At 54.0% G+C, this 14,172-nt stretch overlaps 5 protein-coding genes across 5 annotated transcripts; 3 read left to right on the forward strand and 2 right to left on the reverse strand.

The window, feature by feature from the left end:
- Positions 1-511: 511 nt before the first annotated feature.
- Positions 512-3,080, forward strand: PHYSODRAFT_338321 (hypothetical protein; the record flags this gene model as incomplete). Its single annotated transcript, XM_009536112.1, has 7 exons — positions 512-766; positions 1,326-1,413; positions 1,484-1,631; positions 1,712-1,758; positions 2,542-2,652; positions 2,735-2,853; positions 2,919-3,080. The coding sequence occupies 7 exons, from the start codon at positions 512-514 to the stop codon at positions 3,078-3,080; spliced, it is 930 nt and encodes a 309-aa protein (XP_009534407.1).
- A 1,007-nt stretch (positions 3,081-4,087) lies between these two features.
- Positions 4,088-4,356, forward strand: PHYSODRAFT_416846 (hypothetical protein; the record flags this gene model as incomplete). Its single annotated transcript, XM_009536113.1, has 2 exons — positions 4,088-4,125; positions 4,179-4,356. Coding segments are annotated over 2 exons (216 nt in total), but the record flags the coding sequence as incomplete, so codon positions are not given.
- A 4,679-nt stretch (positions 4,357-9,035) lies between these two features.
- On the reverse strand, positions 9,036-9,392 carry PHYSODRAFT_522819 (hypothetical protein; the record flags this gene model as incomplete). Its single annotated transcript, XM_009536114.1, has 1 exon — positions 9,036-9,392. One exon carries the CDS (start codon positions 9,390-9,392, stop codon positions 9,036-9,038), a length of 357 nt encoding a protein of 118 aa, XP_009534409.1.
- Positions 9,393-9,957: 565 nt separating this feature from the next.
- PHYSODRAFT_305049 (hypothetical protein) lies at positions 9,958-10,467 on the reverse strand (the record flags this gene model as incomplete). Its single annotated transcript, XM_009536115.1, has 1 exon — positions 9,958-10,467. The coding sequence occupies one exon, from the start codon at positions 10,465-10,467 to the stop codon at positions 9,958-9,960; it is 510 nt and encodes a 169-aa protein (XP_009534410.1).
- Positions 10,468-11,482: 1,015 nt separating this feature from the next.
- On the forward strand, positions 11,483-12,497 carry PHYSODRAFT_288437 (hypothetical protein). The gene has a single exon (XM_009536116.1). The coding sequence runs from the start codon at positions 11,833-11,835 to the stop codon at positions 12,262-12,264; it is 432 nt and encodes a 143-aa protein (XP_009534411.1). The 5' UTR covers positions 11,483-11,832; the 3' UTR covers positions 12,265-12,497.
- The last annotated feature ends 1,675 nt before the right edge of the window (positions 12,498-14,172 follow it).

Consider the following 14,172-nt stretch of genomic DNA (forward strand, 5'->3'; position numbering starts at 1 on the left):
AGAAGAACTTGCAAAAGGAAGTTACTATAGAAGTGCAAAAGAAATGCCCTCGTACTAGGTAGTCACTAAATCAAGAACTACTATAATTCGGAGTGCTTATCGAGGGTTGAAGTTGAAGCTAATAAGCCAATCAGCATTGGCTCAATCCAAGGTCACACGAAGTGGTATCAGCCTGGCTTCAGCCATCAAGCTTCGCGCAACACACAGCTTTTCGCGCGCTTTTCCAACTTGCGCTTTGAGTTCGCGCAACACGCAGATTTTCGCCCGTGGGTTCGCTCCGGTATCTACGCCAATCAGCGCCCCCATCGTTTGAATTTGCGACGTGTAATTGGCCAGCCGTTTCGCGGCCAATCGTGCTCGCGCTGCGATCCGTGCCAGAAGATCGTTTCCGCGCGCTCAGTCCCAAACCTCATTTCCGAAATCGCCAGCTACTGCTCCAGCGCGCTTCCCCAACTATGCCGTCGCCCGGCTCGCATCGACCGTCGCCGCCAAGGCCGCCACCGAGCTCGCCATGCTGCTGATCCTTACTCTGGCCGCCGCAATGCCCGCCGTGCTGCGCTCGCTGTGCCGGCCGCCGCCATGCTCGTCATGCTGCTCTCGCTGTCCCCGCTACCGCTACGCTCGCCGTGATGCTGTGGCCGGGCTCACCGGAATGCTGCCCGACGTTCGCACTCGCCGCCGCCGCCATGCTCGCTGTTCATCTGACGCCTACGCCGCCACTATGCTTGCAGCAGCTATGCTCGCCGTGCAGCAGTCGCTTCTCCGGGTGCCGCTATGCTTGCCGTCAAGTTTTCTGGTGAGCTTCGATGCCTCGCTGATCTGGAGTTCCAGCGCCTCACGGTGTCAATGTTGACATTCGCCAGCCCAGCGTTGAATCCCTCTTCTTTACATGCACGTGGGTGGGTGTGCGGCCGTCATGCCCGTCGTTTCGCTTCTCGCGAGCTCGGTCGTGATGACCGTTGCCATGCAGCGGGTTACGTGCACGGTGAGTGCGACGCCGAGCGTGTATTTATCACTGTGAAAACAATGTTGAGGAGCTCTAGAAGCCGTTTAGGACATCTAGCAGTACCAGTCTATTTGTTATTGCGAAAGGAATCTGCTAAGCAATTCACCTGCGATGTCAAATTGGCACTTGCAACTCAACATCGAGATATTACAAGTATACGATATGCTCTGTCGTGCTTCGTATCCGGATGTGTTTAGATTCGAAATTTAATATCAGTATAGTTGTATGATCAAGGGCAACAATGCCAACGTATCCGGATGCAAGAAGTGCTCCTTTTGCCCCCCCCCCCCCTCCACCGTCACTCGTCGAGATGGCACAGAAGCGCCGAGTAGGCAGCGGGCGCGACGCCCAGCCGCCCCGGAAGGCGCGAAGAAAAGCAGCGAGGACAGTGAACTACGAGGCATCTGGTAAGCAAAACGCATGTTTCACTAGCAAAGCGTCGTTGCGATCTTATAGTAGACTTTCATAATGCCGCAGACGACGAGTTTGAAGTCGAGAAGATCATCGAGATGAAGTTCGTGCGTGGAGAGCCCAAGTACCATGTGACGTGGAAGGGTTACGACGAGGCGTCGTGGGAGCCGGAATCGAATCTGCATTGTCCTGAGCTCCTCAACAAGTTTTTAAGGTAGCACAACTTCAAGAGGCACGCGCGTTGAAGAAAAAAGCAACCCGAAAAGCGGACTTGCCTGACCGAGGTCTCGGTAGCCACGTGACGGCTAAAATCCCTGCAAAACACCAAGAGGGTTCTGAAGGTAACAAGCAGCACGTGTTTGTCACATGCTCTTATGTTGGTTTTGGGGAAAATGTACTAACTGTAATAATGGTGCCCAGGTTCGGAGGAAGCGTACGAAGTGGAAATAATTCTTCGTGAAACTTTTCGTTTAGGCTTGTCTTACTTTGAGGTGAAATGGAAGGATATTCCCAAACGAGCTAGGAGCCTGCCTCCAATCTGAACTGCCCTGACAAATTGGAGAAGTTTAGGCGTCGCCAGAAAGCAGCACGTCAAGCTATGCTCGAAAACCCAGCTCCAGCTGAAGTCACCGATGCTACCGGGACGGTAGGCCATGACAGCCCTCGGAAAGATACCGATGAGAACGAGAAACCCAGCGGTGGATCTACAGCTCGCCAAGCAAGCATAGCATCGATTCCAGAAAATATTGGATTGGGAGTAACCAATGATGCTGACAATGTGGCTACCGAGAGCCGGCAAACCGATGATCGAACCGAAAATGACTACGAGTACGATTACCCGGATTACTTTCCCGAGACTACTGAAGAAGAGGCGATCTCAAATGCAGGTGGTGGTGTTGAGCCTCGGGGTGACGGGATCTCAAAAAATGCGGATGCGGATGCTACGCCAGTACCGCGAGCAGATTCCAGAGGGTCAGGAAAGGCTCCCAGAAAAAGAAAATCGCCCCGGCAGACAGCAGAAACAACCGCAACACCCTCGCAAAATCGACGTACTCTTTCGTCTCCCGGGAGTCGAGTATCTGGGAAGAAATCGAAAAGACGTGCGGAGATGCTTGCTGATGAAGTGAACGTGGGTATTGATGACGATCACGAGGTGCTGGAATCGGATGGCTGTTCTGGCGAGAGTGCCGACGACGATTCTGAAGATGAGTTTGCAAATGAGCTTTATATTGCGGGTGATACCAGAAACGAAAGTTTTAGTGTCGAAACAGCAGAGGAAATTCGCGCGGTTGCCGGCCCCCCAGGACTACATAACAGATGAAATGCTTCGAGGCATGTCTGGCAATGGGTGGGAGTTGCTACCGGTAACCGACGAACGGGATGACTCGGACCTGTCCGGCGCTACGGATGTGTTTATGGATCCTCCTCACCTTACTGTCTCGGCTATAGAGGCAGCGAAAACGATGAAACCTTCTGATCTTTTTTTTACTACATGCCGAAGACTCGCTGGACGGAGATTGCCGAGGAAACTAATCGTTACGAGCGTCAGACACGACCGGAAAGACTTCGACAGGCGAAGTTGTCCATTGAAAAGAAGACGGACGACATCCACAAACGCAAGGAAATGTTTCAAGGAAAGAAAAAGGAGCTGGACGCGTTCTAAGACGTACTTGCCGCGGAGATCATGCATTTTCTGGCCCTAGTAATATCCAGGGCTATTTGCCCGATAAAGTCTCGACTGCACGATCATTGGAAGACGCGAGCCCGTGGAGCGATCCCAGCTGGAACTTGGTCGCCATTTATGGTTCGCAAGCGTTTCAAGGAGATTAACAGGTACTGTAACTTCCACGTTATTTTAATAAAGGGTGCAATAACACGTCCTTCGCCAGATTTCTCCACTTTACGAACAACCAGGCTCCGCAGGCTAAGACGGACCGGGCATGGAAGATTCGCAACGTGATAAACAAGTTACAGACTACTTTCAAGGGTGGAATGGAACTAGGGCGCTGGGTTGCATTCGACGAGATGGTTATCCCTTCAAGAAGTTCGCGGAACAAAATACGAGTTTTCCTGAAGAATAAGCCGCACAAGTACGGCACCAAGCTGTTCGCTGCGTGTTGCGGGAAAACCCACTACTGCTCCAGGTATGCTCATTTGCGCTATTTTATATAGTCGGTATCTGAACGCTGTGGATTCATGCTCAGGTTCGAGGTCTATTGCGGTAAGAAACAAAACAGTCAATTTGTTGACACCAGAAGTGGACCAGTTTCGAAACCTTAAAGCCTTGTGGGAACAGCGTCGGGTGGATCGATCCAAGAAGCGAATCATCATCACTGATCGCGAGTATTCTTCGGTGACGTTGGGGTTTCGTTTGATGGACATGGGGTACTACAATATCGGGACGGTTTCTACGACGCGTCTTGGCTTCCCCGAAGACGTGAAGACCGACAAAAAATCAGCTTCGAGAGGGATGCCGCGCGGCTCATACATTCTTGCTCGGAACAATATGAATCGTCAAATGTACTCGACGCGGTGGGTCGACTCATAAATTTGCTACTTTGTGGCGACTGGGGCCTCCGCTAGACGTGCGATTGTGCGGAGGAAGCAAAAGGACGGCTCACAGGGAAACATTCCGTGTCCGGAGTTTGTGGTACTGTACAACAAGTACATGGGGGGGTTGACAGTCACGACCTGTTACGTCTGCAAAGGTGCGTGTTGCTCTGTTGCGGTTCTCACTTACGCCGAAAATGCTTTTGACTAGGTACTCCATCCAACGAGTCATGCGACCGAAGAAATACTACAAAACTGTTTTCTACGGGCTTCTCGACATAGCTGTTATTAACGCTTTTATCACCCACTGTGAGTACGCGAAGTCGGTGGGGGAAAACCCTCTTTCACACGCGGATTTTCTCATTCAGCTACACGAGGAGCTACTCGCTCTCGAAGATGATGACTTCCTGGAAACGGTGCCAGTCGCCGAAGCCGCTGTTACCGAGGTGGAGCCAAGATCTAACCAGACACCAGTTTCGACGGCAAGCTCGAAGCATCAATTGATGGTGCCGACGGACAAGACAGCAAAGGGAAAGTTCAAGTTTCGCGTGTGCAAAGTTTGCTCGGTACTGCGTGGTGCTGGCAGTCCTGGATCGAATCGACCTCCCGGCACAACGCGTCATTACTGCAAGCAGTGCTCCACTGATCGAGGAAGACTATTTTTGTGTTCCAAGGCGCGACACGTATCCTATGGTAATTCTGTATCGTGCTTAAACATTTGGCACTAGAAATGGAAGAACGGAGATCAACTTCCGCACTCTGAAAAAGTCGGACGGATCCGAATGTGTCGGTCGAAAGAGGAGTTACGCGCGGAAACGATGGACACAGCTTCCTCGGATGCTATACTGCCAAGACAATACGAGACCGATGTTCAGAATGCCGATGGGGCTGCTTCGGTGTCATCTTTGCAGTTACCGGCTCCAAGTGTCACGCGAAACGTAGAGGTACAAGTGCATCAGCCAGAGCGGCCAGGCGCAGATGCAGCAGGACAGGATGAAGAAGGATTAACTGCGACTGAGAGGCCCCCGGATGAGAGCGAGCGGGAGGCCGTGGCGGAAGTGCTGGTAGAGCTGCTCGGCGCGGTGGAATGTACGCTCAGCGGGGCCGAGCAGCAGAATGAGTCGGATAATTAGGTGGGAGTCAATATTTCACTGCGAAGTCGATCTTGACAAAATACGCCTGTAAGAGAGAGCGAAGCCAACCTTGACCCAAGCTGGTTGTCAACGTTGAGATCTATGTTTCGCTGCGAAGTAAATCATGACATCTGCCATACAAACTTAAATACAAATACGCCTGTGAGGGACAGCGAAGCCAGCTTTGACCCAAGCTGGTTGTCAACGTTGAGATCTATGTTTCACTGCGAAGTAAATCATGACATCTGCCATACAAACTTAAATACAAATACGCCTGTGAGGGAGAGCGAAGCCAGCTTTGACCCAAGCTGGTTGTCAACGTTGAGATCTATGCTACAATACGAAAGCGATGACGGAATATATGTAGGCCTGGGCTTCTTCATTACATTTCAGCATCGCAATCAGAATATGTATGCTTCTGTGAAGCTGGGCTAAGCACTTTCCGACGTACTAGCGTCACAACGATACTCCAATGTGGAGTAGCGCCCTCGCAGAAATCTCATGAATGCGATCTCGCACAAACTCGGCGCGTCTGGATAGCGGTCGCGCCGAGCAAATTATTCCCGGTTGTTGAAGTAGCGTATCTTCGAAATACAGGCCCAAGTTTTCGCAGGCTTCGGAGTTGGGGGTTCTTGTGTTGACGCTTGTTCCTTGTCGTAGGGCGTCGAGCCTTGGGCGTGCGGCGTTATCGGGCCGGCGTTTCCTCGGCGTTCCCGTCGGGCGTGCGGCGTTATCGGGTCGGCGTTTCCTGGGGCTTGTGCGGCGTTATCGGGCCTACACGGGGGGTCTTGTGCACGGCGGTTATCAGGCCAGTGCGGTCCTTCGCCTAGGCAGCGCGTTATCGGGCGCCCACGTAAACGGTATACGTTTAACGTGCCTTTGTTCCAGCACGGGTCTGTGGGGGGTGAGCACCCGAACCAGCAAACGACGGGGGGCCGCGATATCGAGGCGTCTCTACTTGCCGGCGCTTGGTGGTTTCCCTGGAACCTCGGAGAAGACGGGAGGTCTTTGTGGTTCAGAGAAGTTTCGGGACTGAGTCCTTACCTTATCCTATGTCCTTGCTACTGGCTACTCTGTACTACCGCTTGCTAAGCCTACCGTTCTGTGCCTATCCTTACTTCTGTCGTGCTTGCACTACCGTGCTTCAACCTGATTTACGTGGCGCAATCAAGATCTTACCTCGGCGCGTTTTGCTCGGCGCGTTTTGCTCGGCGGGGTTTAGGGTCGGCGCGTTTTGCAGAACCGGGCGCGCTGGTCGACCCGTCGGATGATTACGCGTCGCACTGGATTCTGGCACCGTGTCTCACGGCCCATCACCCACGCCGACTTTCCCGTCGAGCTCGGCCCTGCGTCGCGCCCATCCATCCGCGTCGCGTTCCATCAGCCGCGTCGAGGTCCATCACTCGTGTCCTGGCGCCTTCTTCCTCCGGCGCCCGGTGCGCCCACTTCTTCTGCGGGGTACTACACCACACCAAGTCGAGGAAACATCACCTCGGTCTGATACGTCCAGACAGCAAGCCACTCGAGCGCAGCGGCTTCTTGGACTCGAGCTTTATACTCGAGCTCTTTGAAAAAACCCTCCTTGGTATGCTCCCGGATAGCATTCTCGTCGTACGATTCATCTGCCTCCATGACGATATGGTGTTCAACATGGGAATCGAGAAAAACGTCTAAGCGTTCAATATCCCAATCGCACAGGCGCTGTCGACGCTTTATCATAGACAGCGTTATCTACACAGAGGTCAATGGGACGTTAGCGTTGGAAGTACACCTGACACCACAGAACGCGTGAAATACCTTCGAGGCTTTCAGGGACGCTTGCAACCACGCGTAGATGTGATTCGAGTCTTCGTCATTCTGAAACTGCGTATACATCTCGTAGTGCGGGAGGGCGGCTAGAAATGCGTCTACATGGTTGGTAGACGCATTTCTAGGCTCGTAAACCTGTTGCATAATAACATTTGTTAGACTACGCCACAGAACTCAAGTAATTCGCATACCCACCCGGTCGTGTGAAGGTTTGCGTACTGGCTGGAGGGTGTGAAAGTCAAGGAACCCCTGGTGCCATTGAAATCTCTCCAACGTCTAGGCATACATCGGAATTGAGTCATCGTGACGCCCACTGAAACACCAAAGATACGTGCACGTACCTCCCCTACAGACATCGCTTGCCATAAATTTTCTTGTTGTTTGACGCTGTTCGGTTGACATCCGGCGTGAAAGCCTGTTTTATGCAAGCAGGACGGTTAGATATCAAATAGCCACCACAAGTAGGACATACATGCGCACCGGGACAGCCTCGTAGGTGTAGTTAAGGCCCGAGAGAACAAAGTAGGAGGAGCGGTCTAAGTCGGTATCTTGATCGCTGAGCTGCCCTTGGCTCTCGAAGCGCCCTCGCGCTGTGAGCTCCTGTTGGTTCGAGCGTTCGTCGTCATCGCTGCTGCTGCCGCCCACAGTGCTGCTGCTGTCGGCCGCCGTGTCGTCGATGTACATACTTGCGTCGGCCATGATCTTCTCGGAGAAGATCTCCCCCCACACGATGTGTACTGTACCACTGAGGAGCGACCGCGACTTTTCACAGGTTGATTTTGACTGTCGCTCAATTCTATGGAATGACTTTATTTTATTTTATACTAGACCCTAACACTAAAACACATACTCACTACATCCGCCTGCAAAGGCTGCTGTTGCAGTGAGAGCCTGTTTTGGTAGCACCATTGGGTATTATAGCCCTCATCGCTGACGCCACCGCTTTAGCCACCGCCATTTTGGTCCTCGGCGATCCGCCTACTTTTAGGCGCGCTCCGCACTCTGATTCGAGATCACACGATGGACTGCTTGATCGTCCGGCGTCGTCCTGCAGCGTCTTGTGATGGTTGACGCCATCGTTTAGCTTGAACACGCGCTTCTTCTCCTTCATTAAGGGCGCCTCACGCGAACGTTTGTCCGTATGGGCTGACGTATGACCGCATCCCAACAGAGCGGCTCTGAGAGCCGCCCCAGTTGTATCGATAGGCCTTGGGCGACCGCGCGTAGTATTTGCCTGGGTGCTGATGGGCTCGTAGTCGAAGTCCCCCTGCTACGGCGTCGGGCCTGGTGCAGGGCCTGCATGCTGTTCGGGTTCACGTGCTACTGGAGTTCATGCACGCCGGGCCATTAAAGCCGCCGCTATTGGTACCGTGGTCCAGGGATTTGTAGTAGAGCTTGGAAAGTTCGCCGCTGCGCTGGTGATGCGGCGAGTGCGCCTGGTACTGCGAGTAGCCGTAGCCCTGCATGGCGAAGAGGAAGGAGGAAGTCAGGCGGGTGTACAGCCGATGGAATGGGGGGCTTGTGCCGCCAGCGCTCGCCTCGCCTGCAGTCGAGAAACACGTCAGCAATGGGGCAACAGACTGGCTAGAGTGAGCAGCGTACCGAGATTGAGTTGTTCTGCTTTCGGTTGTGCCTCGTACGTCTCGTCGTTGCAGTAGAAGGCGTCCCTCATGTGCCGTGCCGTGCTTGCCCTGGGATAGTGTCACAGCGATTGCCGAGCACGTCCATCAACCGCGATATTCAGCTCAGAACAATTCACTCACTTAGCAAATGTTCGCATTATCCTGCGAATTACACCAAGGTTTTTTCGATCGAAATCTCGACAGAGCTTAATATTACGGCCGTATCCAAACTTTGATTGGATAACTCTGACCAATGAGATTGACAGCCGGTGGAACCCAAAGAGTCGGGGCAGGCCGCTGGGGACCTCGCTTACCCTATCCCGCCAAATTTCTATATTAATCTTATCCCTGCAAAATCGGGATAAGAGCGGTCACCGGTGGGTTAAACTACAAGGGCCACTCGCGCGTTGGCTCTCGCCTGAGGACGGCACTTTGGGGGGGGGGGGGGGGCGCCCCTCTCTCGCTTCGCTCGGGGAGCGCCGCTGCGCGGCCTGCCCCACCCCGTTACACACCACACCATAATCTTTTCCAGACAGCTAGCAATGCGACGTCCGTCGTGCTTTCCCGGTAGCACCTTAATCTCGAGGACCCAGTTCTTGAGATCAAAGTTGCGGGATAGTGGAGGGTGAACGAAATAAATGCGGGCTTGCTCTTGGATGTCCAGATATCGGCCGACGCAGTGTAGTAGTCACATTCATCGGCAATTTCATCCTTTAGCGTTTCACGGAGTGCACCGGCGATGTTATCGACATTTTCACGCGCTTTCCACGGCTTGGCCGGCTTGATATACCCTTCGACAGAGTTCAGAAAACGGGAGTACTTCCGGAAATACTTGTCCTTCAGAATATTGAACGGCCGCATGGATTTGGCAACCCAAATTGCCGCCAACGTATCTGCTCGGGCTTGCTTTTCCGCAGTAGCAGGCTCTTGACGGGTCGATCTGTCAGGGAGATCTTCAACTTCTTTATGCACGAGAACTTGAGTTTCCTTCTTTTTACGAGCCACCTCCGCTGCCTCCGCTTCTTGCAGCTCTTTGGTATGGAATTTCCCCATGTGTTTGGTGACGTACACCGTGGAGGACGTTTCAAACTTGATCTCAGTATTGCACTTTGTACAAAACGCACACCTCGCGTGTTCAGAGCGCAGTTCTTTCTCGGGCAACGTCGCAAACTCGTCCTTGCATACCAGTCTAATGAACATCCAATGTTGTGGCTTGCACATCTTCCGAATGTTGAACAAGCGGTGGGGGCAGCAGCATCACGCCCAGCACCAACGAATGCGTTTGAACCCGCTACAGTAGATCCAGGTGCGGGTGAACGGATTTTGTGTTGGGGGCGCTGAGAATTTCTGTGGCGGTCGCGGCTTTGCTGCGAACGACTCGGCGTGTTTCCAGTGGAGTCACTTGGAACTGCACCGCTTGATCTTGTCACACACGGATTACTTGAAGCCAAGCCAGCAATTCTTGGCGATCGACGTCGTTGCACATTAGCGGTGTAGAGAAGCCGAGCTCTTCCAGGTCGTTTTCAGCTGAGCGACCACCCCTTTTGCGGGTGTTGGCTTCGGTGCCAGAAGCCGATCGTTTCCCTAGAGCTGATTTTCCAGCGATTCCTCCAGCGGTTGGAGGAGATGGGAAGTCCAAACGCGAAGTCGACGTGGAATGAGCTTGAGCAACATAATCAGCTAATCTGCTGCAAGGTTGGCGGTAAGTAGAGTCTCTCGCGTCTTCAATCTTGGTTTCATCCTCAAACGTGAGCCGGGCACGAACTGGGGGGCTCGCGAGCGGGGATATCGGCGGTAGCGATGGCTCGTGGTAAAATGATCGCGGCGCCAGGAATGCCTTGTACTGCTGGGCGCGATCACGCTCTCGAGATTGCGAAGGCGCAGCACCTGGTGCGCTGTGCTGCTGTCGAGATTGAGTACTCTCGGCGGGCGTCATCGGAGCGGCTTGACGCGTTTCGGGCGACTCGCGGGGCGAGGGGGGGTACGGTTCGCGAGCGCATGGCAAATATCCAAATGGGCATCGAAAGGTCGCAGTGAATTACGTATCTTTACGTTCTATTTTTAACGAGTACGTAATTTTTTACGTAATCGTTCGCTAACCATCGTAACGTAGAAAGCCCTACTCTTTATTCCCCATTAGAAATCTGTAGAAATATCCTTGTAGGGAAGCAGAAACTTCGAAATGAACGCGGAATACTACACGCGTACGTGCTGATTCAATGCTAGTATGCCACCAGTTGCAGTTATGCCTAAAGTTTTGGTATTTGTGGCAAAAAGGCGAAACAAAAAAAGCTTGTGCATGCCATGAGGTTGTTCCTAAGCATCTTCTAGACGCCACGCAAGGTGGAGTCTTCCTATAGTACCGTAGTATGCATCTTCAAGCTGGTACACAGCGTGAAGGTCCTCATATTTTTCCATGAATCATGGGCCATGATGGCAGCAAGGTGCTATTAACTCCGTAAACTGCTTTCTATCAGCACGGCGCGGTAGGAATAATAAACACCAGCGTAGTGTAAGTAACCTAAATACACCTTATTCTATCATCGTAAACTGCTTTCTTCAAATGCGCAACTAAGACCATGAATCAAGTTGTAGAGTACGCCGACTGACTGGTGCCGAACAGAGACGTTCGCGCCGCGTGCAAAGCAGGACTGCACGCTCCGACGATCCTATAATTCGGTAAGTCGCCGCGAACTTCAACGCTGAACCCCTGCCACCTCAGCTGTTCCGAAGGGAGCTCGAACGCTCGCTGTCGGGAAGTATTATTAATACATTGCAGGCCCGCCTCAAACCAGCGGTTCTCTCTCAATCAAGTTATGGGGTACTCTCCCAAGCACATGTATAAATCCATCGAGGCTGCCTGTATCGATCAAGCAAGGGTTACAGCACCGCTGCCGCACCACCGATCGTGTCACCGCCTCATTCATTCTGCAATTCTCAGCCTGCCGCAACAAGCACACTCACTCCAACACAACAAGCTAGCAAGCTCTGCGGCTACCTCGCTTCCACTCCCTCCCCTTCGCAATGGCTGCCGGCGTCGTGGTGAACGTCCACAACAACAATGACGATGACGTCCCGACCGAGGGCTCGCGCACCTACGCCATCATCGTGTGCGTGTTCGCCGCGCTGGGTGGCCTCTTCTTCGGCTACGACCAAGGCGTGACCTCGGGCGTGCTCATCATGGACTCGTTCATCAACGACTACTGCGTCGGCAGGCACAACTTCACGTACGAGCAGTGAGTGCACATCGTCTTCGTCGGACCTGCCGGCTGAATGGACGTCCTTCACGGTGTGGTACAACATGGCGTACAACCTGGGCTGCCTTGTGGGCGCCTTCGTCGTCGGCATCGTGGCCGACAAGCTGGGCCGCCGCTGGACCATCTTCACGGCCGGCCTGCTGTTCTGCGTCGGCACCTCGTGGGTCTGCTTCAACAAGGCGCAGGAGCACGGCCTCATGTACATCGCCCGCGTGATCCAGGGCTTCGGCGTGGGCAACTCGTCGTTCTCGCTGCCGCTGTTCGGCGCCGAGATGGCCCCCAAGGAGCTGTGCGGCATGCTCTCGGGCTTCATGCAGATGACGGTCGTCACGGGCCTCTTCCTTGCCAACGTCGTCAACATCATCGTGGAGAACCACGACAACGGCTGGCGCACGACCAACGGCGTGGCCATGGCGGCGCCGATCGTAGTCATGCTCGGCATCTTCTTCGTGCCCGAGAGTCCTCGCTGGACGTAACTGCACAAGGGCAAGGAGGAGGCCGAGCGCGTGCTCAAGCGTCTCCGCCAGACCGACAACGTGGGCCGCGAGCTCGAGGTGATCGGCGACCAGGTCGCGGAGGAGCTGGCCGCCAACAAGGGACTCACGGAGCTGCTCGAGCCGTCCATCTTCAAGCGTGTGGCCATCGCCATGGTGCTCCAGGTGCTGCATCAACCCCATCATGAGCTACGGCGCTCTGATCTTCAAGGACATCACCAACGCCGGTATTTACTCGGCCTTGTTCCTCTCGGGCGTCAACTTCCTCAGCACCATCCCGGCCATGCGATGGGTGGACACGTTCGGCCGCCGCCAGCTTCTGCTCATCGGCGCTGTGGGCATGGTCGTCGGTCACCTGTTCGCTGCCATCCTGTTCACGGCTATCTGCGACGGCAACGTGGACAACGCGGGTTGCCCCAAGGTGGGCGGCTGGTTCATCGCCGTGGGCTCGGCCTTCTTCGTGTTCAACTTCGCCATCTCGTGGGGGCCCGTGTGCTGGATATACCCGGCTGAGATCTTCCCGTTGGGCGTACGCGCGCCGGCCGTGGCGCTGTCGACTGCGGCCAACTGGGCCATGGGTGCCGTCATGACGGAGGTGGTCAAGCTCTTCCCGCACCTCAACATCAACGGCGTGTTCTTCCTGTTCGCGGGTCTGTGCTGCATCTGCGGCGTGTTCGTGTACTTATTCTGCCCGGAGACCAAGGGCATGATGCTGGAGGACATCGAGGCGTTGTTCCACAGCGGCGGCCTGTTGGAATGCACATTGAAGACCAAGTTGAAGGTCAGAGTTGAGACCCGGGCGAAAGCTGAGACTAGGTACCTGAGAAAATTAGCAGAGCTGAGAGCTGCGGGTCGTTGCATGAGAGACGGGCTCAAGCCCGAGAGTAGTGGTAAGAGCTGGGACATTCAATCTTTTTCCTTTCTCCTACTAGTGGTGGCTCCAGGCCGTACGGACCAAGAAGTGCACCATCCAAAAGGGTACTGAGCCCAGCACCTACGGACTTCCGGCTGCACGCGGGTGATCCAAGATGGCGGAGCCGCTGAAGTACACTAGCGAAGGAGTTCCAAAGAACTGGAACGGAAAAGACTGGCAGCAGTACAAATGGGCGATGATGATTGTCTTCAGGAAGAAGAAGCTCGTGGAGATTGTGGAGGGCAGTATCACGAGATCCTCGCTGACCTCGGCGGAGGCAGAGGACGACTTCGACGACAAGCCGTTGACGATCATGTCTATCATCGGGATGTCGCTGCCAGCGGACATCTTTCACCAAGTGCGCGACGAGACCACCGGGACGGACATGTGGAAGGCGCTTTGCGTGATCTACGAGAGCCGGTCAAACAAGACGACCATGGCTCATCGCGCAGAGAGCATCCGGCATGAGGTGGAGATGATTAAGCTGTCACCGGGTGGAGATGTTAACAAGCATTTAAGCAAGATGTTTAATTTGCGGACGGAGTTGCTTTCGTTGAACTACCAGGTTGATGATGTCGCCATGGTTGAGCTGATGCTGAACAGCTTGCCGCACCAGTACGAATTTAAGAGTCTGTAGAGTGGAGTGGGCTACAACAGCGCAGATAACTTCATCACGCCAGAGCGGACTCGCGAGCTGATTCGTGTTGCGGACTCTCGTCAGAAGGCATACCAGGCCAAGAGCGGGACTGGACAACGCGGTAACCAGAAGATTGGTGTGACTAGCGGGGCTGGCAGTAAGGTGAAAACTGGAAATGGTGAGGACCAACAACTGGGTGGCAAATTTAAGGACTCAAAGAAGAAAAGACCCAAGAAGTGCTTCATTTGTGGGAGCACCGAGCACTTGAGGGCTGAGTGTCCTGATCGAGTGGAGGGCAACCACGGGGGCGGAGCTAATACTAATGAGCAGAAGCGGAAAC

The sequence above is a fragment of the Phytophthora sojae genome, assembly GCF_000149755.1.
Source record: "Phytophthora sojae unplaced genomic scaffold PHYSOscaffold_9, whole genome shotgun sequence".
NCBI lineage: Eukaryota > Oomycota > Peronosporomycetes > Peronosporales > Peronosporaceae > Phytophthora > Phytophthora sojae.

Bases quoted from the DNA above. Each gene is read 5' to 3' on its own strand.
- PHYSODRAFT_288437 (XM_009536116.1), top strand. From the start codon at position 11,833: ATGGCGTACAACCTGGGCTGCCTTGTGGGCGCCTTCGTCGTCGGCATC.